At 39.1% G+C, this 24,941-nt stretch overlaps 1 protein-coding gene across 15 annotated transcripts in view; it reads left to right on the forward strand.

The window, feature by feature from the left end:
* myo18ab (myosin XVIIIA b) overlaps positions 1–24,941 on the forward strand; it is a 233,272-nt gene that overhangs the window by 169,688 nt on the left and 38,643 nt on the right. For all 15 annotated transcript variants that reach the window (XM_080210785.1, XM_080210786.1, XM_080210787.1 and 12 more), the window contains 8 exons: positions 2,248–2,376; positions 6,029–6,172; positions 8,731–8,820; positions 10,144–10,263; positions 11,764–11,875; positions 13,860–13,987; positions 17,886–18,040; positions 20,969–21,092. In XM_080210785.1, the coding sequence (XP_080066911.1) occupies positions 2,248–2,376; positions 6,029–6,172; positions 8,731–8,820; positions 10,144–10,263; positions 11,764–11,875; positions 13,860–13,987; positions 17,886–18,040; positions 20,969–21,092 (1,002 nt within the window). The remainder of the gene's footprint in view (positions 1–2,247; positions 2,377–6,028; positions 6,173–8,730; positions 8,821–10,143; positions 10,264–11,763; positions 11,876–13,859; positions 13,988–17,885; positions 18,041–20,968; positions 21,093–24,941) is intronic.

Genomic DNA, 24,941 nt, shown 5'->3' on the forward strand with positions numbered 1-24,941 from the left:
TGATCTGGAGGAGGGAACCGAGTGCAGGGTGTCGAAATTTGCTGATGACACCAAGATTGGGGGAAAGGCAAATTGTGCGGAGGGTGTGGAGAGTCTGCAGAAGGATCTAGATAGGCTGGGCGAATGGGCCAGGAAATGGCAAATGGAATTTAATGTTGGCAAGTGTGAGGTGGTCCACTTTGGTTGGAAGAATGGTAGGAAGGACTATTACTTACGTGGCGAAAAACTGCAGCAGGCGACGGTGCAGAGGGACCTCGGGGTCCTTGTGCATGAGTCGCAAAAACCCAGCTTGCAGGTGCAGCAGGTGGTCAGGAAGGCGAATGGGATGCTGGCCTTCATAGCGAGGGGGATTGAATATAAAAGTAGGGAGGTCTTGCTGCAGCTGTATAGGGCATTGGTGAGGCCGCAGCTGGAGTACTGTGTGCAGTTTTGGGCGCCGCACCTGCGCAAGGATATTTTGGCCCTGGAGGGAGTGCAGAGGAGGTTTACTAGGCTGATACCGGAGTTGAGGGGATTGAGCTATGAGGAGAGGCTGAATAAACTGGGCTTGTACTCGTTAGAGTTTAGAAGAATGAGGGGAGATCTCATTGAGACGTATAAGATGATGAATGGGATGGATAGGATAGAGGTGGAGAGACTCTTCCCGCTCAAAAAAGACAGTAGGACTAGGGGGCACAGCCTCAAGATAAAGGGGAGGCGGTTTAGAACGGAGTTGAGGAGGAACTTCTTCACTCAAAGGGTGGTGAATCTCTGGAATTCTCTGCCCGTTGAAGTGGTGGAGGCTGCCTCGCTAAATATTTTTAAGAAGCGGGTTGATGGGTTCTTGATAAGCGAGGGGATTAAGGGTTATGGGGAGAGGGCGGGAAAGTGGAACTGAGCCACGACAGATCAGCCATGATCTTATTGAATGGCGGGGCAGGCTAGAAGGGCTAGATGGCCTACTCCTGCTCCTATTTCTTATGTTCTTAAGTCTTGTGATTTTTAAAAAGTATCAAAGGCCTTTTCGAACTCTCCATGGACATGTACAGAATCTTGCCAGTTGTGCACCTTCCTGGTCATTGGACCTGCAAAGAATGGTGCTACAAAAGTTTTGTGCCTTCTCGAGCATTGGACACAAGCAGAATGTTGCTCGTGCTGAAGAGTGGATCAAAGATGTCCTCAAGCGTTCAGTGTCAATTCTTGGATCTTTTGTAATTGTACTCACAATGAGGATAGGTATCAATAATTTTGACCAACTCTTTATGGCGAGGTATTCTTTCAGAAACTGAATAAATAGGTAAGTTTTGACTACATAATTTATGTATTTCATTACTAATGGTGAGGTACAGATGTATTTGAGAAGCATTTGACAGTTGAAAATATTCTATTCATAAAAAAACACAAGTTTAAAGGTTTACATAGATAAAATAGTTTCACAACTTATGCATTTATTCTTTATTTACTGTAGTTGGTGGAACCTGTTCATCCCAAATTGGTTTCATTATATTCAGAGTTGGCTAGTTAAATTGTCCTAAGTGATCTTTTCATAATTTTAGGCGCGTTTAGGAAATTTAACTTAAATTGACTCCATTGAGTGATTCTTGAGAATCATGTTGAATTTGAACATCTCTAGATGTGAGCCTGAATTAAATCTGATTTGTGTTTTGCAAAAATAATTATTTTCTTGCATTTGGTTTCAAGCAGATAAATTGGAATTAAGATAATTGATCAATAAGCAGATAGATACTTAATAATTCTTGCAGGGCATATTGGTTTCCATTGATTATTAAGTCAAATGAAAAACTGATGCCCAGGTGTTTACTATTAGAGAGCAGAGCAATTAGCTTGAGCTGGAGTATTATTCAATTAGTAGTATAGTAATTAAAAGGGACATTGGATTTTCTTCTGATATTTGTTATAAATGCCTTGTACTAAAGCAAACGACTGAGATATTTCATTTATGAACCTTTTGAATAAAACATTTTTACATTTTAGCTTGAATGATGTTATACGAGTTAAATCACTAGTAATTTGAAAGTATAGAATATCAAATCTTGTTTGAATGTCAGGACTGCAGATAGCTACAACTGGGATCGCAAACTTTTGCTGTTGGCTAAAAAGATTTAACAATTAGTTGTGTTACACCTGTATTGAATTGACATTCAACCAGGTGAGCATTATAATTCTAATCCTATCCATTAGTAAAGTCTTGAGACCACGTTTTGGATGTAATGTGATCTAATTGTTTTTAATCATGTTTGGTCTTAGGTGTTTTTCCGAGCAGGAACTCTGGTTAAATTGGAAGAACAAAGGGATGAACAGACCAGAAGGAATATCACGCTTTTCCAGGCAGCTTGCAGAGGATACCTTGCAAGACAGTATTTCAAGAAGAGAAAGGTACAATGCCTGCAAAAGCTTCATAAATTAAATGCAGAGTTTATTCTAAACACAATCACATTTGTATTAATTTTCCACTGTTTAACAAGGCTATTTGGCTTATTAAGTCTGCGCAGGCCATTATGAAGAGCAATTCAGTTAGTCTTGCATCCCTCATGTTTCCCCATATTCCTGCAATTGTTTTGAAGTTTATTTACTGGTGTCACAAATAGACTTGCATTAACACTGCAATGAAGTTACTGTGAAAATCCCCTGGTTGCCACACCCCGGCGCCTGTTCGGGTATACTTCAGGTACTCCTATTTATTGACTACAACACTATTATTCCCATGAAACTCCATGGCCCAGGCCTCAGCACCTCCCTCTGCAACTGGATCTTGAAATTCCTAACCAACAGACCACAATCAATAAGGATAGGTAACAACACCACCTCCACGATCATCCTCAACACCTGTGCCCCACAAGACTGTGTTCCTTACTATAGTCCCCTACTGTACTCATACAGTTATAACTGTGTGGCCAAATTCCCCTCCAATTCAATTTTCAAGTTTGCTGACGACACCACCATAATGGGTCGGATCTCAAACAACGACAAGACAGCACAGGAACAAGATAGAGAATCTGGTGAACTGGTGTGGTAACAATAATCTCTCTCTCAATGTCAATAAACTGAAGGAGATTGTTGACTCCTTTGTCAACAGGGGACAAAGTCAAAAGGGTCGAGAGCTTCAAGCTTTTAGGTGTCCAGATCACCAACAACCTATCCTGGTTCCTTCCTTCCTCCCTCCCTTCTTCTCTCTCTCTCTCTCTCTCTCCCCCGCCCCCCCCCCCCCCCCCCCCCCCCCCACACACACACACACACACACACACACACAACCGCAACAGCATAATTAAGGAAGCCCATCAAAGCCTCTATTTTCTCACAAAACTTAACTTCGGCATGTCAGCTACGACCTTCTCCAACTTTTACAGATGCACCATAGAAAGCACTTTTTCTGGTTGTATTAGAACTTGGTGTGGCTCCTGCTCTGCCCTAGACTGCAAGGAACTACAAAAAGTTGTGAAAGTAGCTCAATCCGTCATACAAACCAGCTTACCATCCATTGTCTATACTTCCCGCTGCCTTGGCAAAGCAGCTAGCATAATTAAGGACCCACACACCCCGGACATTCTCTCTTCCACCTTCTTCCTTCGGGGAAAAGACACAAGTCTGAGGTCACGTACCAGCTGACTTGAGAACAGCTTCTTCCTTGCTGTTGTCAGACTTTTGAATGGACTTAACTTGCATTAAGTTGATCCTTCTCCACATACTATGACACTAGTAGTACATTCTGCACTTTCTTGTTTCCTTCTCCGTGAACGGTATGTTTTGTCTATTTAGCATGCAATAAACAATACTTTTCACTGTATATTAATACATGTGACAATAATTAATCTAATCAAATCAAAGCAAACAGAGGGGAAATTCAGCATGGCCAATGCACCTAACCAGCACTTCTTTCCGACTGTGGAAGGAAGCCAGAGCACTCGGAGGAAACCCACGCAGACAAGGAGAGAATATGCAGACTCTGCACAGACAGTGACCCAAGCCGGGTCCCTGGTGCTGAGAGGCAGCAGTGCTAACCATTGTGCCAATATTTTTTCCTTCAGTGTTTCTCCAATTTCCTCTTGAAGGTTACTATTGAATCTGTGTCCACTCTACCAGGCAGTGTATTCCAAATCTAAATGGCTTTTATATAATGACATGAATTACACTGATGGTACCCTGAGGGTGTTCCAACTTGAAACACTGGTTGTGGTGGTGTATAGCTTTTTTTTAGAATATTGTAAGGAGTTGCATAAAACCTGGTGAGGAACCAGTCTATTCATCTCATAAACAATTATTAAAGAAAATTATTAACTTAAAAATACACAATGAAAATGTCTACATTACTCAAGAGATTTAAGTACATAAATGACAAAAAGCACACAATTCATGTCGAAATTATCTCTTGCTGCAAAATATATCTGCAATTCTTGAGCTCACCAAACGTTTTCTCTCCCAAGCAACATCTAAATTAAATAACACTCAGTGGAATCCAGCTTATAGTTACCCCACAACACAGGGATGATGATCAAGTCTGGGAATTGTCCTTCCCTGATTCATTGAGGATATTTAAACTACAAAGGTTTCCTGCAATACCTTGACTTTAAAACTTAGATGCAACACAGTAGCATCTCTAGGAAAAGAAGTAAAATATGTTAAAAGATCCCTTGGCTGTGAAATGGGTCTTAGCGTTTTGGCTATAAGGCGTGAATTGGCCCTTGGCTGTGAGGCATGAACTGGCACAAAAATGGAAAATGCTGGAAAATCTCAGCAGACCTGACAGCATCTGTGGAGAGAGAATAGAGTGACCCTTTGTCAGAGCTCAAGTGTGTGGACTGGCCTCTGGCTGTGAGGTGTGGACTGGCCTGTCCATTTGAGGGGGCTAATAGTTGTATTGTTTTTCCTTTTGTTACTTCAAACTCAAAAGTTGGCTGTGTACGTATCTCAAGTTCTTTCTTTTAGTGGAGCTTAGCATTTCTATAGCCCTGAGTCACCCTGTCATTTAAGCAAACTGTATATGCTTGTCGAACTTAACATTTCTATAGCCGTCGTCTAAGTAATCTGTTTTGACAGCTCAGGCAATTCAGATGTGAACATCTTTTAGATGCTGTCATACTTTTGGAATGTCCTAATCATTAGAGGCTGACATGGCCCTGGAAATGCGAGCTGTTATTGTTGCTAGGCAGATTTCTATCTTTTAGACTTTTAAAAAAAAGTTACTTCTATTGCTAGACAAATGTTAGGTTAGAGAAACTGGGATTGCCCTTTTTGGAGCAAAGGAGATTGAGGAGAGATCTGAATGAGGTGCACATGATTATGCCAGGCTTAAATATGGTGGACCAAAAAAAAACTTCTCCTTGAGCTGATGGTACAAAGACTTGGGGGAAACAGATTTAAGGTTTGGGGTAAAAGATACATCGGGGAATGTGAGGAAGAATAACATTATGCAGTGAGTGATAATGACCTGGAATTCACTAATTCGGGGGTGGTGAAAGAAATGATTAATGCTTTCTGAAGGAAGTGATTGGCACTCGAGAAATAAACTTTCAGGGCTATGGGTACAGAGATGGGCTGATGGGAGAGAGTTGGCATGACCCCTTGTTCTGTAATGACTGATTTGTTTTCACTTAGCTTGTTTTGAGTCTCCTCATGCTTCCTACATCACTTCTTTTGTGTAGAATTTCATCTGCCACATGCATGTATTCCTCCAGTTTATGTCCATGAACTGTCTTAGTAAGTTCCTTGTTTTCAAGTTTTGCGTCAGCAGCAAATTTTGAAATTGCGCTATGTACCATCAAACCCAAGTCATTGCACTGTTCCTTATCCAAAAGTAGAAATTAAACTTTTGAAATTATCAGTTGCAGTCAGACTCAACTCTTGAATGGCACCATGGCACAGCTTTAACACAGAATTCCCAGCTTGCTAAACCCTATTTTACATAGAATGGAGCACTACAATTCATCCAATTTGTATTGTAATTACAGAAAGGATCATCTTGGAAATGTTATAATTCAACTGATATGATGGGAATCATTTTATTAAAGTAATTTGATACATTCTCTTTCAGATTCAAGAATTAGCTATTCGCTGCATCCAGAAAAACATACAAAAGAACAAAAGAGTTAAGAACTGGCCATGGTGGAAACTATTCACTACGGTTCGCCCACTAATTGAGGTTCAGTTAACAGAAGAGCAATTACGAGGCAAAGATGTAAGTATTTCAGACTCTTTGTTAATTTGACATAATATTTTAGTTTTAAGTGTTAGATATGTGTCACTGATTTTTTTCATTCAGCGTAGTTTGGCTGAGGTTTTCAAAGCAGCTGCTGCAGGCCTAGAATTCTGCTTTCTGGGAAATCTAATTTCCAGGAGAATTCCTCTTTCCAGCTGGGCGTGGCTCTAATCACAACTGCTTTTCCAGTTGTGCTGCTCTTTCTCCTATCCACCTCTCCTGCCAATACAGGTCTACACAGTAAGAAGTCTGACAACACCAGGTTTTATTCCAATCGATTTATTTGATAATAACTCACAAGCTTTTGAGGGGACTGCCTTTTCGTCAGGTGAAGAAGAGGCAGTCTCCTCAAAAGCTTGAGTTTACTATCAAATAAATCGATTGGACTAAAACCTGGTGTTGTCAGACTTTTTACTGTGTTTACCCCAGTCCAATGCTGGCACATCCACATCATGAATACAGGTCTACACAGCTACTGATGTCCATATTTCCCTTTTTGATGTTCTATTTAAATGACTCGCTTTGGAAGCTAGGCTTTTCACACATGTGTGAACTGTATTCCCATGCCTTCACTTTGAACTTATCTATTCTGCAGTTTTAACATCTAAATGTCTATGCTTTTATTGCTCCCTGCTTCACCTAAGAATCATACTTACTACTTAGTAATTAAAACTCCTTCAGCCAACTGCACTCTTTATCACGTCCTCTTTCATTCCATTCTTCAACCTTGTTTATCCAAACTTCTTGAATTTTACTGTATCCCATTCTTAAATCTTTATTCTAGTTCTTGATGGGCTGTTTAGGAATAGAGAAGTAGCCAGTTTAATTTTTCTCCCCACTTCCCCAACACCTTTGCACCAGTCTCAAAATATTGGGGCCACTTGCACCATCTGTACGTCCCATGGCTTAGATCATGGATTAAACTTGTAATCTTTTGTAACTCAGCTTCTGACTGGATAGATGCACTGGAAAATGGCCAGAGTTATGGCTTTAATGCAATTCTTGAAGTTAGTGTTAAGATCTCATGTTGCATTGACATTATTTTCTCCATGCAATACATTCCAAATGAATTATGTGGAAAATGTATAGTTGCTTAACATATTTGTTAAAATTGATTTGTACCCAGAAAGTGGCAGAAAGAAATTTTTCAACTAATAACTGAAATTTGATTACAGGTTTCAATTGTTGGGACGTATGATAACTCTGTCATTAATGTCATCTAATTCTGTTCTCAACATGTACATGTTATAATTTTATTTGATTGCATATACAGATTGCCACATCAGTTTTCACCACTTTCGATATGTACACTGGAATTTCGTCACCAAATTCTGTCACTGCTTATGTTGGAGACATGCCATTTCATTTATGTATTTATGTCTTTAAAGATCAAATCATTAGTGGCCAATAATTTATAGCAACTTTGAAAAAAGCTGCACAGAGACCTACAATCATAGTGATAAGAACTTTATCTCTGTTGATGTGCAGTTGTTTGTAGCACTGCTTAATAAACATTCATAGCACTGAGGTTATACTTGCAATAGGAATTATGTCACTGAACTGTCTGAGCAGTCGATCACTTTCCATAAACAAAATCAGGAAATAAAAAAAATCAGTTCAGTTTTTCAAAATAAAGATTGATAAATACGTCAGATAGAAACTGAAATAACATGAACAAACCTATTTAAGAATTTAGTTTAAAAAGTTTAATATTTATGTGTAATGGAAAGAGTTAACAATGGTACTTTTTAAAGCGTGAATCCGTTATTCAGCAAACATTATTACTCAGATTACCATTTAAAAACCCAAGTTCTACCTCGTTGAACAAGACTTGACTTTTAATGAGGGTTTCTAACAGTGACTTTAGAGTGGAAAAGTGGAAGTTTTCACCAAATTAATCGATTTTGTCTCATTACCCGCTCTAGGGGCAAAGGGGTAGAGGGTGGTGACTACAGCAAAGCCCATGGTGGAGCATTGAATGATGGACCTGTAACTTTAGGAGTTTCATATTAATCTGTGCTTGTGTTAAATCCTAAAGTTGCAGTCAGACTGTGGGGTGGGGGGGGTGGTAAATGATGCGGAATTCTGCCAGTTCACTGTCAAGACCCCACAAATTATGGGTCAATGAAAATGAACTTATTTATGCCAGTGTGGATTTAGACATTATAACTATATTTTGTGTAGAAAGAAGGAAATGCTTCTGGATGTCTTTTAAAAACTGAACTTACAAATTTATTTGAACAGTGTCAATTGTATTCATGTTTCACATCACATTTTCATTTATTGTGTTTATCCACAATATAAATTGTTCTGTAAGAAATTGTGTTCTGTTGAATTTTCGAGATGAAGAGAAATCAAACATTATAAATTTACTACAATTTCAAACTTGTTTAACAATCCTAGTACATTGAGCAAAAGTTGTCTTAATTTTCCATTAAAATATCTTCATCTATTGGAAGTTGAGATTAAAATTGCATTTCATTTTGTCGCTCATTAAATAAAAGCTAACTTGGAAATATGATGTCTCTCTGTATTAGGAGGAGATTCAACAGCTACGCAGTAAAATAGAACGGATTGAGAAGGAGCGCAATGAGCTACGGCTAACCAGTGATCGCTTAGAAAGCAGGGTAAGATCATTAAGGAACCTTTGTACATCTGATATTGCAGCCTGTGTAACAATCGTTATTTTGCGATTGCCAACATAGTTTATTTGATGCTGTACAGCAATTGATATATGGAATTAAAATAATACATTTTTCCAAATATTGTGGCTTTATTTTAGATTGGTGAGCCATTATTATACTTAAATGAATGAAATTGAGCAATATAGTAAATATTTAAGTGATAATCGACATAAATTTGATTGAAATCCAGTTCAGTTAAGAGCAACAGCTCCAAGTGACTTTGTATTTTTGTGCAGGATACTAATGCTGCATTCTAATTTAATTTAATGTTCGAAGAATTGCAGTTTAAAACGAAAATATAGTTAACATGAGTTGATCATGTGATCCAAATCAACATTACAAGATGTAAATTGAAGGATAAAATGTAATTTTGTGCAAATTGTAATTTAGTCAATGAATAGCTGTGTGATTGTAATTTGCTAATAATTATTGCAAATGTAATGTTTAGTTTGCTCTGCTGAGGCAAAAACCTGTATCAGGTGTGAGCAGAAAGGGATGTCAATTTCAGGAGTGATATGGGCTTACATTAGTAACAATCAATTAGTTTGGGATCCAGTTGATTCCACTATTGAGTACGGATTGTTGAATTTCTTCTTTATCTGTAGGAGAATGATGAATAAAACCAATACATTTTGCAAGAGTAAATACTAATCTGTAAGAAATATGGTGCAGAGTATAACGTGGAACATTGAGAATTCAGTACACAACATAAAATGTAGCAATCCTAGGTACAATATAGGAAGACTTAAGAACAACTGTTTTTGAGGTGTTGCACACCTCTGAGGAAAGAAGTTTGGTCCAAGTACAGTGTGCAAACTGAGCAGCACAACATTATCACATCACTGCTGACCGCCTAACAGATATAGCAGAGTTTTTTTTATCTATTTCCATTAATTGCGTAAAGTGTTTGTGGAATTTGATGCTGCTGTCCCACCACCTGCATCTGGGAGCAGACTGGGGAGGAAGGCATATAGAATTGAGCCCGTTGCTGACCTTCCCTACCCTGTGATTAAATCAGGCCGTATTGTCCTAGGTCAATTGAAGCTCCTAAGTGATCATCTACCACCGACGAAGGAGACCCATTCCACATAGACAGGCCATTAGGTATGGTCTGCTAGACTGCCTGTGGTTTCAGGGGTGTGGGATGGTCCTCATGATTGAGCATTTTCTGCCCACAGTGTGGTGCTGCTTGCAGCAAGGATTGGCACCTTGGAGCCTGCCCTGCTCAAAAAGCAGAAGTTTTAATTAATCTGATTTCATCAATAGGTGGGAGACCTAACATCAGAATTAACAGATGAAAGAAACACTGGTGAATCAGCATCTCAACTTCTAGAGACGGAAACTGCGGACAGACTTCGATTGGAGAAAGAAATGAAAGAGTTGCAGGTCTGTTAAATTGCTATAATATTGAAACTCAAGCAGACATTACAACACTGTATTTTTGATTTATATCATGTTATGCAATTGAAAAGTGTGAAAGAATGGTTACCTGTGATTTTTCAATGAAGTTTTTGTTGTAGAAATAGTTTTTAACTTGGGGGCCGAAGTATTAGAACTTTTCCTAAGCAACTGAAGGCAAAGCTGCCAGCAGTGGAGGGATTAAAATCTGAGGTATGCAAAAGGGCAGAATTAGCGAAGCATAGAGATCATGGGCTGAAGAAAGTTACGAGATTGGATGGAAAATGGAAGTGTTAGGAACTTGGCTAATCAAAGTAGTAGAGCTTAATGGAGAGTTGGATGTTGCTGAGTGGTTTGTTGCTTAGTTGGTTACATAACCTACTTTTGTGCTGTGTATCCTATTTGTCAAACTATTTCACCAGCAACCTTCATTGCCTCTATTGTTTTATACAGTCCCTTAAAAGATCATTTTTCTCAGAACTAATCAAACTCATCTGCTTTACTTTATAATTCCTATATTTAGAAAATAAACTTGCCCTATTTTTGCCTCACTTGCAATTTTACCAATTGTATATAAGCAAATTACTGTGGATGCTGGAATCTGAAACCAAAAGAGAAAATGCTGGAAAATCTCAGCAGGTCTGGCAGCATCTGTAAGGAGAGAAAAGAGCTGACGTTCCGAGTCCAGATGGTTCTTTGTCAAAGCTTTTTCTTATTTGGTTACAAGTTGTATATGTTCTTTGAACTAAAACAGCCCACTTCAAAACTACTTATTTTATTGCTTTATGTAAATTGTTTAAGTTTCTGGTTCCTTCTGTTCATTAACATATAAAACCTATTTTTTTCGCACTGATGTTTAGTCTCTGTCTCTTATTCCAATCACACTCTCACCAGTCTTTTTCCAATATATGAGTATGACAAGTGTTGTTACCAAAAAGAAAAATATTATAATTCATCATTTTCCTGACCCTCATTGATGGAAAATAATAGCTAACTGTTTTTGAGTGCAGCTGATGTCTGACTTTTCAGGTAGAGAATGTTATTCAGTGACCATAAAGGTAATGGATAAGTGGGACTTAGAAACATGGAAGATAGGAGCTGGAGAACACCATTTGGCTTGATGCAAGTTAGAATATCTGTAGCTGCTATTTTCGAGGAGCTAATGAGAGTGGAAGATGCGAGACTGGCCAGAAAAGCATTGGAATAGTTAGGTCTAAGTGAAGTATAGCCGAGGGTTTAGGCAGCAGATGATCTCAGAGGGTAGAAATTATGGAGATTAAAGTAGGCAGGTTTGGTGGTGGCTCGTGTATATGATTGGAAGCTCATCTCTGGGTTAAGCAGAATGCCTATTAGGATAAGAACAGCTTCATTGTTACCAGAACCTGCTTTAGTATGTACCTATGCAATTTTTTGTGAATCAATGCCAGTCAAAGATTTATATAGATTTTGAGGACAATTGATCTTTATTGTAAGTATCTTGTGTTTCAGGCCAAATATGATGGAATGAAGAAGCAAATGGAATCAATGGAAATGGAAGTGATGGAAGCTCGGCTTATCAAAGCAGCAGAGCTAAATGGAGACTTGGATGACGATGATTCTGGTTAGTTGTTCAGCAGTTTCAATGCATCAAATATATAGAAGTCGTCGTCTCGCAACATCAGGTTAAAGTTCAACAGGTTTATTTGGTAGCAAATAAACCTGTTGAACTTTAACCTGGTGTCGAGACTTTTTACTGTGTTTACCCCAGTCCAACGCTGGCATCTCCACATCAAATATACAGTACAGAACAGGTCATTTGCCCCAAATGTTCTGTGCGGGCATTTATGCTCCAGTTAAGCCTCTTTCTATTTTCATCGCCTAACTATCAGCGTAATCTTCTATTCCTTCTCTCTCATTCCTAGCTTGATAATTGCATCAATAGCATTTGTCTTAAATGTTTCCATGATTTTGTGCTCCATGTTCTCACAGCCCTGGATAAAGAGATTTTTACTGAATTATCATTTGATTATTTGGTGAATATCATTTATTGGTGGCTTCTAGTTTGCTCTTCTCCATAAGTGAAAACAATCTGTATCTACTCTAACTTTCATAAGTTTGAAGACCTTTAGTAGGCCACCTCTTAAAGCGAAAAGTGACCCACTTATTCATTCTTTCCTGATGGGCACAATTTCACAGTTCTGGTACTTATAGATATTTTTTCCATCCACTCCAACACTTCTAAATGCAAAAGCTCATCCTGACTGCTGGTTCCTCTTCCTGCCGATTCCCACTGTCCTCTTGGCACTTTGCCCCTTGGGCAGTGCCAGGAGCATAGGCCAGCACTGCTAGGTGTCCCTGCCTAGGGAGCAAGCACCTGCTGCCTGACCCCATCTCCCCCAGGGGGGCCCTGACAACATCGAAAATCTGGCGATAGGGAATGCATTTGTGGCGGGAACGCACGTGTGAGATTCTCCCACCCTGCTGTGCTGGAGAATTACCTCCCCATCTCATTAATCATGTACCCAGGTGAATGTGATGTTTTGAATTTTTCATGTCGCATTGCAGATTTTGGCATGGGTGATCAGGCTTTCATATGCTTCCCATTAATGGGATGCAAGTGAGGTTCACACCAGCTTCTGGCAGATTTTCTGACCTACCATGGCATTGTACTGGCAGAAGATACCACTGTAAATTTATGCCAACGTGAAACCTATTTCTGGTCATCCCACCATATTCTCTCCCCATGCCTGCCATCGAACATGCTGGTGGGGTGTTGTGAGAATTGTACCCCCTAGTGTTTGATTTACTTTAGTAATTATTATGGGCTTATTAACCTGCATCACAGCTTCCAGTGATTTTACATTTGTGTATTCTAAGATGCCTATGTTCCTCTATCCATTTTATATTATAATTTTCCAAGTAATATATGATCTCTTTTTACTGAATTCTAACACACTTGGCTATATTGAAATTCATTAATGATTACATGTCTTGCAATTTGTGACAACCTCCTCAGTATTGACAATCTTCCCCAATTTTGTGCTATTCATGAAGATTGCTTGAATTATTTTAGACACATTTCATTAAACAAAGAACACGTGGGGCTCTTACTTGAGCTCTCTCTCTCTCTCTCTTTTTCTCTTTTTCTCTCTCTCTCTCTCTCTCTTCCCCTGCAATTTTCCCCATTCACATGCCACAAATGCTTTCCACCTCAGCACTGTTCCTTTGCAGTCAAGAAGCAAGCTTCATTCATCCCTAGGTTTCTCAATCATTGCCATCACCAACACTCTTCCAGATGCTCAAGGAACAGAAGAGATGCAGCTTAAGATCCTTTTGTCACAAAATAATGGTCGGTACTTTCATCAACACGTGAACTTTAGGCAAATTTGAATACACATCAAAGCTGAGATTCCCAGGTGTTGCAGTTCAGGACAGTAGTTTTTTGCTGCCTTGAACTGGTCTTTTTATTTAAATGTATTTCTTCTTTGATATAATGCTTATGCTTTGCATTCTTTATTCTGCTACTTTTGATATTTAGATAGATATGTGAATTTAAATGACAAAAGTTTGGCTTATAGCAGATTACTTTTATTTACCTTCCATAGGTGGAGAATGGAGGCTGAAATACGAACGTGCAATAAGAGAGATAGATTTCACCAAAAAGCGATTGCATCAAGAATTTGATGACAAACTGGAGGTTGAATTACAGAACAAAAGGCAAATGGAACGAAAAGTACGGGAAAAATGCTGTAATATTTTTCGTATTAATTTATTGTTGGATATTAAAACAGACGTGGCACCATGCCTTTGGAGCACTGTTCAATATACATAGAATAGGAACAAAAGCTTGAATCTACCATTTCTCTCTAGTGCAAGATAACCTTTTGAAAAAAGAAATCTGTTATATCAGGATATTGCATTTAAAATCACAAATATTCTGAATTCACATATCTTCATTCCGAATTTTAGTTTGCATGTTCAATTGTTAAAACCAGTGCAGGTTATTTGTACATTTTTGGGAAATGATTCTCATTCATATACAACAATAAAGCTCAGTTGGTCACAGTCTATTTCTGTGCATATGTAAGGAATTAATTTTATTTTCCTGGCAGCTGAAGGCATTCACTCATCTATTTGAAAGAAATTATGGATTCTGGAAATATTTAAATGTTAGCAATGTACTGAGAAAGCTTCTGTTTGCAATTAGAGATGTGAACTCTAAATAATTTATTGCAGTGCATTATATTTTTATGAATGCTCTTTTGCCAATTGTTTTTGGTTGAGAAGATTAACCCATACTTTGCTGAACAAGTAGCAGTACAATACTGTAACATAATAGAACTATGCAGCTAACAGCATAAATTATGCAGTGGAAAAATCAATTGTCTAAATTCCTATTAATCACCTTCCTGATTCAGAACTTTCTGCAACACGGCTTCACTTAAGCTATCATCTCACTGCACAGCTTTTCATTCCTCGTATTTTATATCATTCTATGGCTGAGGAAAGCTTGCTAATCTTTCTTTTATCTGCATTACAATTCCATGTAATGAATTTCAAGCCCCATATCCTATCCATCAAAACTGCTTACTTCTACCATAGAAAAATAACATCTCCATTTTTAGCCTACTTTCACTTCCACTAAAACACTAAACCATGCTTTTCTCACATTATGATACTATGGCCTGAATTTCACTTCTGACCGGACTGAAGAGGTGGGAAAAATTCCCATGATTTAGATGGGGAACGTTCTTCCCCATATCAGGTTTTAGCTCTAGAAGGGGGTGAGTATTAACAGATGTTGGGTCACACTCATTGCACCCTGAACTAATGTGGATGCAGCCACATTGGTTGCTAGATTCAGAAGTGTCTGAAAGGTCAACTTCAGTGCTCCAGCAGTTTGTCCCATCTGCTTATTTTGAAAAGAGAAGTTCCCCAAACCTTCCCCTTTACCCTTTATAACTTCCATACTAATCAATGCCTCTACCCACTCCTCATGCCCTCCATGCCAACTTGTGCCTCTATTCTTATCCCCTTAGCTCCTCTTATCCTTCATGTCAACTGAGATCCCGCCACTCCATGCCAACCTGTGCCCCTCTGCTCAACTCTCGTTACCCTGTATCACCTCATGGCAACTTAGTGCTAAATCATGCCATTTTGTCATTGTACTCTCCATGTCAATTCACTGAGTGCCCATATCCTATTATCTACCATGGACACACCTCCGGATCCATGCTATGATGAAATAAAATACATTTAAGTGCCAGTTGCAGACATTCATTCATTCATTCACTCATTCATTTCATTCACTCGCCACTTATTCACTTGAAAACAAATATTTCATTCAGCTGCTTATCCCCCCCCCACCCCCCCGACATAAAAATTAGCATTCATTCAAATGCTTCATCCCTCACTTTTTAAAACAAAACATTTGTATCCTTTGTCCCAGTTCAAAGATTTTATGACCACTCAGAACTGTGAATTGACAAGCAACTGATAATCAGTTGTGAAATCAGTCACATAGCACAAATCCTATAATGATGATCTCCAGTTTCTCAGAGTGAAATAGAAAGCACTATTCTTTTAAACTGCAGAATTTATTTTCAAACATTTAAAGGCCAAGAGATTTAAGGTGGCAACTTGATAAGAGGTTATTGCAGATAAGAGGTTATTGTACCTCACAAGAGGTTATTGCAGAAGGTAAGGGGGCATGGAGTTGGGGGTAGCGTGTTAGCGTGGATAGAGGATTGGTTGTCAAATAGGAGGCAGAGAGTGGGGGTTAATGGGTGCTATTCGGATTGGCGGTTGGCGACTAGTAGAGTGCCCCAGGGGTCGGTGCTGGGGCCTCAGCTATTTACCATTTATATAGATGATCTGGAGGAGGGAACCGAGTGTATGGTGTCGAAATTTGCTGATGACACCAAGATTGGGGGAACGGCAAATTGCGCGGAGGGTGTGGAGAGTCTGCAGAAGGATCTAGATAGGCTGGGCGAATGGGCCAGGAACTGGCAAATGGAATTTAATGTTGGCAAGTGCGAGGTGGTCCACTTTGGTAGGAATAATGGTAGGAAGGACTATTACGTGGCGAAAAACTGCAGCAGGCGACGGTGCAGAGGGACCTCGGGGTCCTTGTGCATGAGTCGCAAAAACCCAGCCTGCAGGTGCAGCAGGTGGTCAGGAAGGCAAATGGGATGCTGGCCTTCATAGCGAGGGGGATTGAATATAAAAGTAGGGAGGTCTTGCTGCAGCTGTATAGGGCATTGGTGAGGCCGCAGCTGGAGTACTGTGTGCAGTTTTGGTCGCCGTACTTACGCAAGGATATTTTGGCCTTGGAGGGAGTGCAGAGGAGGTTTACTAGGCTGATGCCGGAGTTGAGGGGGTTGAGCTATGAGGAGAGGCTGAATAAACTAGGCTTGTACTCGTTAGAGTTTAGAAGAATGAGGGGAGATCTCATTGAGACGTATAAGATGATGAATGGGATGGATAGGATAGAGGTGGAGAGACTCTTCCCGCTGAGAAAGGACAGTAGGACTAGGGGGCACAGCCTCAAGATAAAGGGGGGGCGGTTTAGAACGGAGTTGAGGAAGAACTTCTTCACTCAAAGGGTGGTGAATCTCTGGAATTCTCTGCCTGTTGAGGTGGTGGAGGCTGCCTCGCTAAATATTTTTAAGACGCGGGTTGATGGGTTTTTGATAAGCGAGGGGATTAAGGGTTATGGGGAGAGGGCGGGAATGTGGAACTGAGCCACGACAGATCAGCCATGATCTTATTGAATGGCGGGGCAGGCTCGAAGGGCTAGATGGCCTACTCCTCCTATTTCTTATGTTCTTATGATAATTCCAATGAGTTTGACAGTTCCCATAAAATTTAAATGCCTTGACAGGTTAATAGTTCCAATGAGATTTTCCACTTTTCCATAGTTCAAATACTTTTAACAATCCCAAAGGGCACCTGAATTCTTTAAAAGGTATCCTATCCCTCCAAATAAGTCTGACAGATTTAGACTTTCTGAAAAGTGTAAAGACCTCCAGTCATGGTTTTAACATTCCACGAGTGAAAATTGGATCTGTTTGAAGACAACTACATTTGAACTATGGATGTTCAAACTACAAGTGGGCTACCTCTTCTGGACCACCCTTGTTTACTTAATACACAGAGTATGAATTAAAATTTATCTCCTTTTTTATAAGTTTCCTCAAATGACATGCTGAGATACTATATTCAACATAAGTCTTTCTTTGACCATTTGAAAGCCATCTGAAGTGAAGAACATGTTGACAGCTCATTAGAACATGTGCATTTTTTTAAAAGCTGGTTATCATTAATTTCATGTGTTCTGTGCTAACTATCTTTGCATATCTGACCTCTATTTGACACTTTGAAAAAACATGATTAAATATAAAGACTTCTGACTTTCTACGCAAGTTTGCAGTTAAAGCTAATGTACTTTGCAAAAAAACACAAGTTATATTCCAAAATAAGCTACCAACTGGATATTACAACTAGTAAATTTGATGCCTTTTTAAAAACAATTTGAACATGATCTTGTAATATTTTTATTATTTTAAAGCATAGACTGAATGCGCAAGTGTTAATATTCCTAAACCTCAAACTTGCCATTGTGCCTGCAGGTTGCAGATTTGCAAGCTGACAGTGAAGAAATGCAACGTAGTGTTCAGCAGCTGAAGAAAAAGTCCCAGCGACTAACAGCAGAATTGCAAGACACCAAGCTGCATCTTGAAGGACAGCAAGGACGTAATCATGAATTGGAAAAGAAGCAAAGAAAGTGAGTTAATTTGTACAACACAAAATGAGAGGAAACAACCTCCTTTAAAACTAAGTTGTAAATGCCTCTTTACCATAAGCTGGAGAACAATCTTGTATACATTTCAGTTTATTCCTATCAATTTTGATAGTAAGGGCACATAAAAAGCTGGATGTTAGTTTATGTATTGAGAATGAAAACAAAAGCATAATTTGCTTGTGGAATTTGTTTTTTCTTAACTCCTCCCCATGCATGTTGTTCTTCCTGCATCAGTTTCCTTGATAAGCACAAACATCGCAGTCGTATAGCTAATTCAATAATCCTGTTCCAAAATGCCACTTGCTTTCCTTATAGACCAAGTTGAGGAGGCCAAAGTTCTTCAGTTATTTCCAGAATGATTTTTGTTACTTCTGCTGTGATTGTATTACTTTTCCAAACTTCACCCACTGCTTTGAAGAACTGCAAGATGTCGGTATTGACAATCAGCTCCTGAATGCTCTGGGAAAAGTAGCATTTCTGGATATCCAAGCTGGCACTCTGATTTCTTCAATTTAATTCTCAACTTAGATTTTGAAAACTTCCAAGCAAAATCTCAGATGTGAGGAACCTGAGAAAAATAGATTTATTTCATCTTCTATGAAAAAATGCTTTTGAGTGTTTAGAATGTTAAATGTTCTATGAAATCTCATCTGTTGATGATCCAGGATATATGGGACAGGAGAACCACATCATAACTTTTATGAATTGTGTGATTTTTGTAACAATGCAATCACCTTTAATTTGGAACATTTGTTGGCAATGTATCACTCCTCACCAATCAGTAAACTCATGGTGATTTGTATCCAAGCTCCATCCAACATCTTTGGCTCCATTTCTTTTAATATCCTTATGTCCTTCTGTCGCAAAATCTATCTATGATTTAAGTTTACATCTTTGGGAAAGAGTTTCATTCTTCCAATAATCTTTTTTGAAGAAGTATTTCCTAACTTCTCACCTGAGTGACCTGGCTCTGATTTTAAGGCTATGTCCCCTTGTCCTAGATTCCACCCATTTTGGGTTGGGGAGGGGCGGTGAATAACCTCCATCCATTTTAGCTGTTCCTTTCAAAATATTAAACCCTAATCAAAACGCACCTTATGCTTTGTATGTTCTGGGAATTAAAAGCCTACCTAATTTTATCTCTCATCGTATTCTAACCCTTGTTGCTTTGCTAATATTCTTGTGAATTTGTACTGCATTCCTTCCAAGTCCAATATATCCTTTCCAAGTTGTGGTGCCCAGAGCTGACTGCTTTTTCCTTGTGTGTGTATATATAAATATTAAAATGACTTGAAATGCTTCCATTGTATTCACTCTTTGGAATGGTTATTTACTGAAGTAATTTTCTCAGCATTGTAGGATTTTTATTTTATGAATGTTTTACTGGAGGAAATGGCTCATGTAAGACCTGTTAGACAGTTTGACATTACAAGCAATGAGCATGGGGGTTTGAAAGAAACAAGAGATTGTCGGGGGAGGGGGTCAGTGAGGTGCCATGTCCAACATGATTTGCAGCTGACAATTAGCAGATTATATCACCAGGGGTCAGCATTATCAATGAAGAGGAAAGACCAAAGACTTTGTAGGTTAACAGTAAAATAAAATCAAAATAATGTGGATGCTGGAAATTTGAAATAAAACAGAAAATGCCAAAAAAACTTAACAGTTCTGGCAGCATCGGTGGAGAGAGAATCTGAGAGGATGATCTTCAGCCCACTGTCGCTGTCTGGGCACTTGAGATCTGGAAGTCACAGTTCTTGCCAGCAGCAATGCGATTTAGGATCACTTCTGCCCTTCATTGGCAGCGTCATAATGACGACTGCTTTACGTGGATTTGGGTAAATTTTCATATAATTAACTCGCTTCCTCAACAGGTATTGACCCACGTCGTATATTGATATATCATGTTGGTGTGGGAGTCTGGTAAAGGTTAAATATAGTCCCTAAGGGAGAGGGATGTGGCCAGGCAGCATTCTGGCAATGCTTCCAGCACTGTCCCATAATACAGGTTGGCACTGCCAGACTGGTGGGTGCTGTCTCACACAGTGGGTGTGGGAGCAAGGGGCCAATAATTGGGGTGGTGTGACAGAGGTGGAGTGGGGGGCAGCCCCTGAGACCTCTGTGGTGCACTGGACAGCAGATTTATACATATTCAGATCTTGGCACCATTTCTCGCCACCTCCCTCTTAGCCTCCCTGTTCCACACTCTTCCCTGCCCCCACCCTTCCTCCTGCCTCTCGGCTCCTCCTGCCTGTCAGGGGCCCTCTCCCTTCTGCCGCTTGAGGCCCCTGTTCAGGGGCTGTTTCCTTTTCTGCCCCCCTCTCAGAAGAAATGGTTGGAACAGTAAAGAAGATTTTATATAGAGGGGTTAAGGGTGTTTCTTTTTTTGAGGGGGTTTGGTGATCTTAACAAATAGTGCCTGAGGAGAGGGATCATTTTCACAAAGGTTGCACATTTACATTTGTAGGTGTCACTTGGAACAGGATTGCAGAGATGTGTGCACTTTTTTTGTGTGATAATTTGAATGTGACCAATTTGACTTTCAGTCCATTATTTCACAATATACGTGATATGCATTTTCTTCAAAATAAAGCGTAACAACTACACTACTGTAAAATTCTGTAATATACGAAATTTGAGTGAATAGATTACACTTAACCTATGTTATTACTATTAGAGGATTCAAAAAAGAGATTGAATCCCATATTTTTCCTCTTTCAACTACAGCGCATGCATTAGCAAGCTCTTTAAAATGAGGTGCTCACTTATAAACCATCACAATATATCAGGAAAGAATAGATTTTCGTAACACGTTAGTCAAATGACCCAGATGTAACATTCTGTCCTTAATAACAAGTCATAATTGTGTCTTTTGTTGCCATAATATTTTCTTTAACACTTGTGCTCTAGGTTTGACAGCGAGTTGTCACAGGCACAAGATGAGGCTCAGAGGGAGAAGATCCAGAAAGAGAAACTGAGCAGAGAAAGAGATGGTTTTATAGCAGAGATATTCAGCCTAAAGCAACAACTGGATGTAAGTACTGCCAATAATTACAGTAGAAGATAATTTCATTAACTTGATATTTACAGCAATTGCTGAGATTTAACATTGTAAAAATTAGTAACATGAGGCAAAATTATTATTGTAAAATTACTCGGTGTGCTTATCATTTCTCTCAATCCAAGGGTTTATTAAACAAATTTTTCTAACTCAACAAAAGAAAAATTGCATTGACTTAATGGCCCAGATTTTGCAGTCAATGGCAATCAAGGTTACTGACTTTGAAGAAAAAAGTGCCATTATAAAATCTAGCAATCTATGTGGTGAGAACTTTAACTCCCTCGTTGTACAATGCCATATTTACACTTTACACTGATAGAAGTCCTAATTCCTCCCTCCGGTTTCAGAGGCTCTCTTCTTTCTGCCCCACCAGGAAGAGTCAACCAGTGTCCCTTTTAAAAAGTCCCTTCACCCTGTTGTCTTGAGTATATGGCACTGATTTCCAGCAGTAATATATCCTCTGGAGACTCCCTGGTATTTAAATCTCCACAGGTCTTATCCCTTATAACAAGGAATGTATTCTCACTAGCGTTCTGCTTGGTAGTTAACGCAAAAACAGTATCTTACCCTAAATGGCGCAACAGTAGTTTCTCTGCTTCTTCACCCAAAACACCTTTCTTCCTCTTACCAGATTTCTTTGACTGACCAAAACTGTGTGTGTGGGTCAACAAGACCAATTGTCACTCTTGTACCAGGATGTGAAAACTGCACTTGAGTCTCTAAGTGTGGGCTTACCTTCCGTTCATGTCACCCCCCCACTGCAGCGAAATCGGAAAATTTGGCAGCCAGACAAATCTCCATTCACTGCAATGAGTTGGGGAAATCCTCACTAGCATGAGCGGTGGTAAGATTCCAGCCTAAGAGTTTCAAACTGGATTTAAACTGCATGGCATCCCAATTATGTGGGCCTGATTCTGGGCAGATTTCAGTATGATTACTATCTCCATTACAGGAGATATTTTAAATAAACAGTATAAAACATAACTGGCGTATGAAGTTTTGCATTTGTAAGACCTCCTCCCAAAAATATTTTAAAAAATTACTGTAGTAATTATTTTTCTGTAATAGTCAAAATACAACATTTAAACAACCAACATACTATATAGAGTACAGATAATATTGTTTTTCTTTTATCATATTTCACAATTAAACATTGCCTTGGCAATATTATAATGCTTAACTCATAACAAACAACTGCATGTGACAGTTGAGTTTTTAAAATCCAGTTTGCTTGAGTTCTTAGGGACCCAACTCTCTTGCAAATTGGAGTTTTTTTACTCCTCATTTAATCTTTTCTGAATCTGTGCAAAAGATCTTTTTCGTTTTGTGTAGGCTACAAAGTCTTTCCACATCCTCTGTTAAAAAGGTATACTGGGTAGATGTACCCTTCATGTTTTTTAGGAGCTGTGTTGGATTGGGCAAAGTCTGGACCCCAGGGCTAGTACTTCTGATGGGTGCAAATTTTTCACATTTGGTGACGTTTAGTCTGGTTTTGCCAAGAAGGAAATTGCTGATTGTTAGCAATCAACTGGTTTCTGCACGCTGGCATCTGACTATAATCCAAGAGGAAATCCCCTATCATAACACTTCTTACCCAATGGATTCAGCAACCCCTTTTGGGCTTTAAAGTCAGACACAAAATCATCACCAGTATGTTTACTTTTTAAAATGGATTCTGAACCAATCTGTTGATTCCCATTTCCTGCCTTGGCTGTATGTTTTTAATGTTCACGTCCATGAACGAAGTCTTCACCAGCCAAGCATCTGAATTGTTCTTCATAAAAAATAAATTCACTTTGCCCTGTTTAAATTCAGGATCACTTTTATTCTGAAGTTTGTTTTCAAGATTTAATCCTTCAGCGTTCTTTTCCAGAAGATGCAGGTTTAAAATTGCCTCGTTTTATGCAACCAGTTCATTCTACTGTGGTGTAAAATTCTCCTTGAGACTTTGGTTGTTCATCAGCACAACCTTAAAGAAGTTTTACATTCCTTTTTAGTCAGTTCACAAAAAGAAATTAATTTATTTTTCTTTTCATCTCCTCATTCCATACTGGCTTTGTCAAATTTTCTTTCTAGCAAGAGGAACGGCTTTGTCGTTTTAAAGATTTAATTTGCGTTCAATGGCATGTATCCTTCCTTGCATCTATGATGTCAGCATTGAATGTAGCTGACCCATTCTGTTTCCAAGCACTGCGTTCCTTTGTTTTATCTTTAGTTTTGAGTATTACGTTAGCTGCTTTATCACACGTTATTTGTGCTGTCTCTACATGTTTAATTCAGCTGTCTATATTCTCATTTCCGACTGGCATCAAACCTCAGATTTCAGCCTGATGACCAAGGCCTTTTTTGTGTGAACAATTTGAGTTTCCGACTCGTTGGGCACATCTTTCATTGAAACAATAATTTTCACATAAAGGTTATGGAAAATCATGGGATTTTTGTACATAACTTTTTTTTTCTCTTGTACAGCTTCATTTTCCACAGTCTGTGGTATGTTTCTTTGGACTCGCTAGAGGCGGCAACATTTTACCCCTGGCCAGTTTGTTTCGTAATAAAAAAAGTTCATTCCAATAAGCACCAATTATGAACAACTTTCACAATTAAAAGACCATAAATTAAGCCACATTTTGAATCAACTCTCTACAATGTAATATGTAAACTACGTCAATCAATATCTGGTATCAATGCATTTTTATTTAGCAGATTCTCTGGAGTTAAATTCCTGTCACCTGCTGGCAATTAATCTAGCCCCTTATCTCTTAAGAATAGCTTGTTTGCCTGTTTCACCAGATGGATGTGGGGATATTTTACTTTGAAATACAACATTTCCATAGTTTCCTGCACTCTGTCACCATGTAGTGGTAAATACAATGAACCTGCAGGTTACCCTCAGACTATTTTTCTGAAGAAGCAATCTTAGAAATGCTAAGTCTTGCTTTTTAAAATTTCCAACAGTCAACCTTTATTACCTTTCCTTTCTTATGACAAAGAAAGCATATGAATCAGATTTGATCTCCCAATTGTGTCCCTCTATTCTGTAATATCTTCTCTGTAATACCTGCTTCTTCACCCATAAACTTCTCTTTCTCTTGCTCTCCCCCTCACCTTCACCACATCTCTCTCTGACTGACCAAAACAGTGTGTCTGGGTCCAACAAGACTGTAAAAAGTCTGACAACACCAGGTTTTAGTCCAACCGATTTATTTGATAGTAAACGCACAAGCTTTCGAGGTTTCCCTTTTCGTCAGGTGAATGGAGAGTTCTGGCCTCGGACAGAGCATATAAAGCACAGACAGTCCAACAAGACCTGCAGCCCTTTTGTTGTGTCAAAGTGTGAAACCTGGAATTTTTTTATTCATGTGAGTTTAAACCAGGTCCACAATCCCCATGGCAACCAAATCACATGGGCCTGTCTTTGAGCAGATTTCAGCATTACCAACCCTCATTCCAGGACATCCTTCCTCACTTTAAATTAAAAGGGCTTAAAATAAAGTCTACCATTCACAACAAGTGTCATTTTTGACCTGGAGTGTGCTTTCAACTATACCTGTGCAATCACTAAGGCCATCTATTTCCATCTCTGTAGCATCATGATAGCTGCCTCTGCTTCAGCTCTTCTGCTGCTGAAACCCTGATCCATGTGTTTGTTACCTCCTAACCTGATTGTTCTAATGCACTCCTGGCCAAACTCTGACATTATACCCTCAATGAAGTTGGAATCATTCAAAACTCTTACTAATATGTCCACTTACTAATATGTACCAAATCCCATTTGCCTATCATCTCTGGCCCCCTTTTTAAACAATGCCTTGATTTTAAGAT

This window comes from Carcharhinus amblyrhynchos, chromosome 23 (genome assembly GCF_965287045.1).
Source record: "Carcharhinus amblyrhynchos chromosome 23, sCarAmb.v2.hapA, whole genome shotgun sequence".
Lineage (NCBI taxonomy): Eukaryota > Metazoa > Chordata > Chondrichthyes > Carcharhiniformes > Carcharhinidae > Carcharhinus > Carcharhinus amblyrhynchos.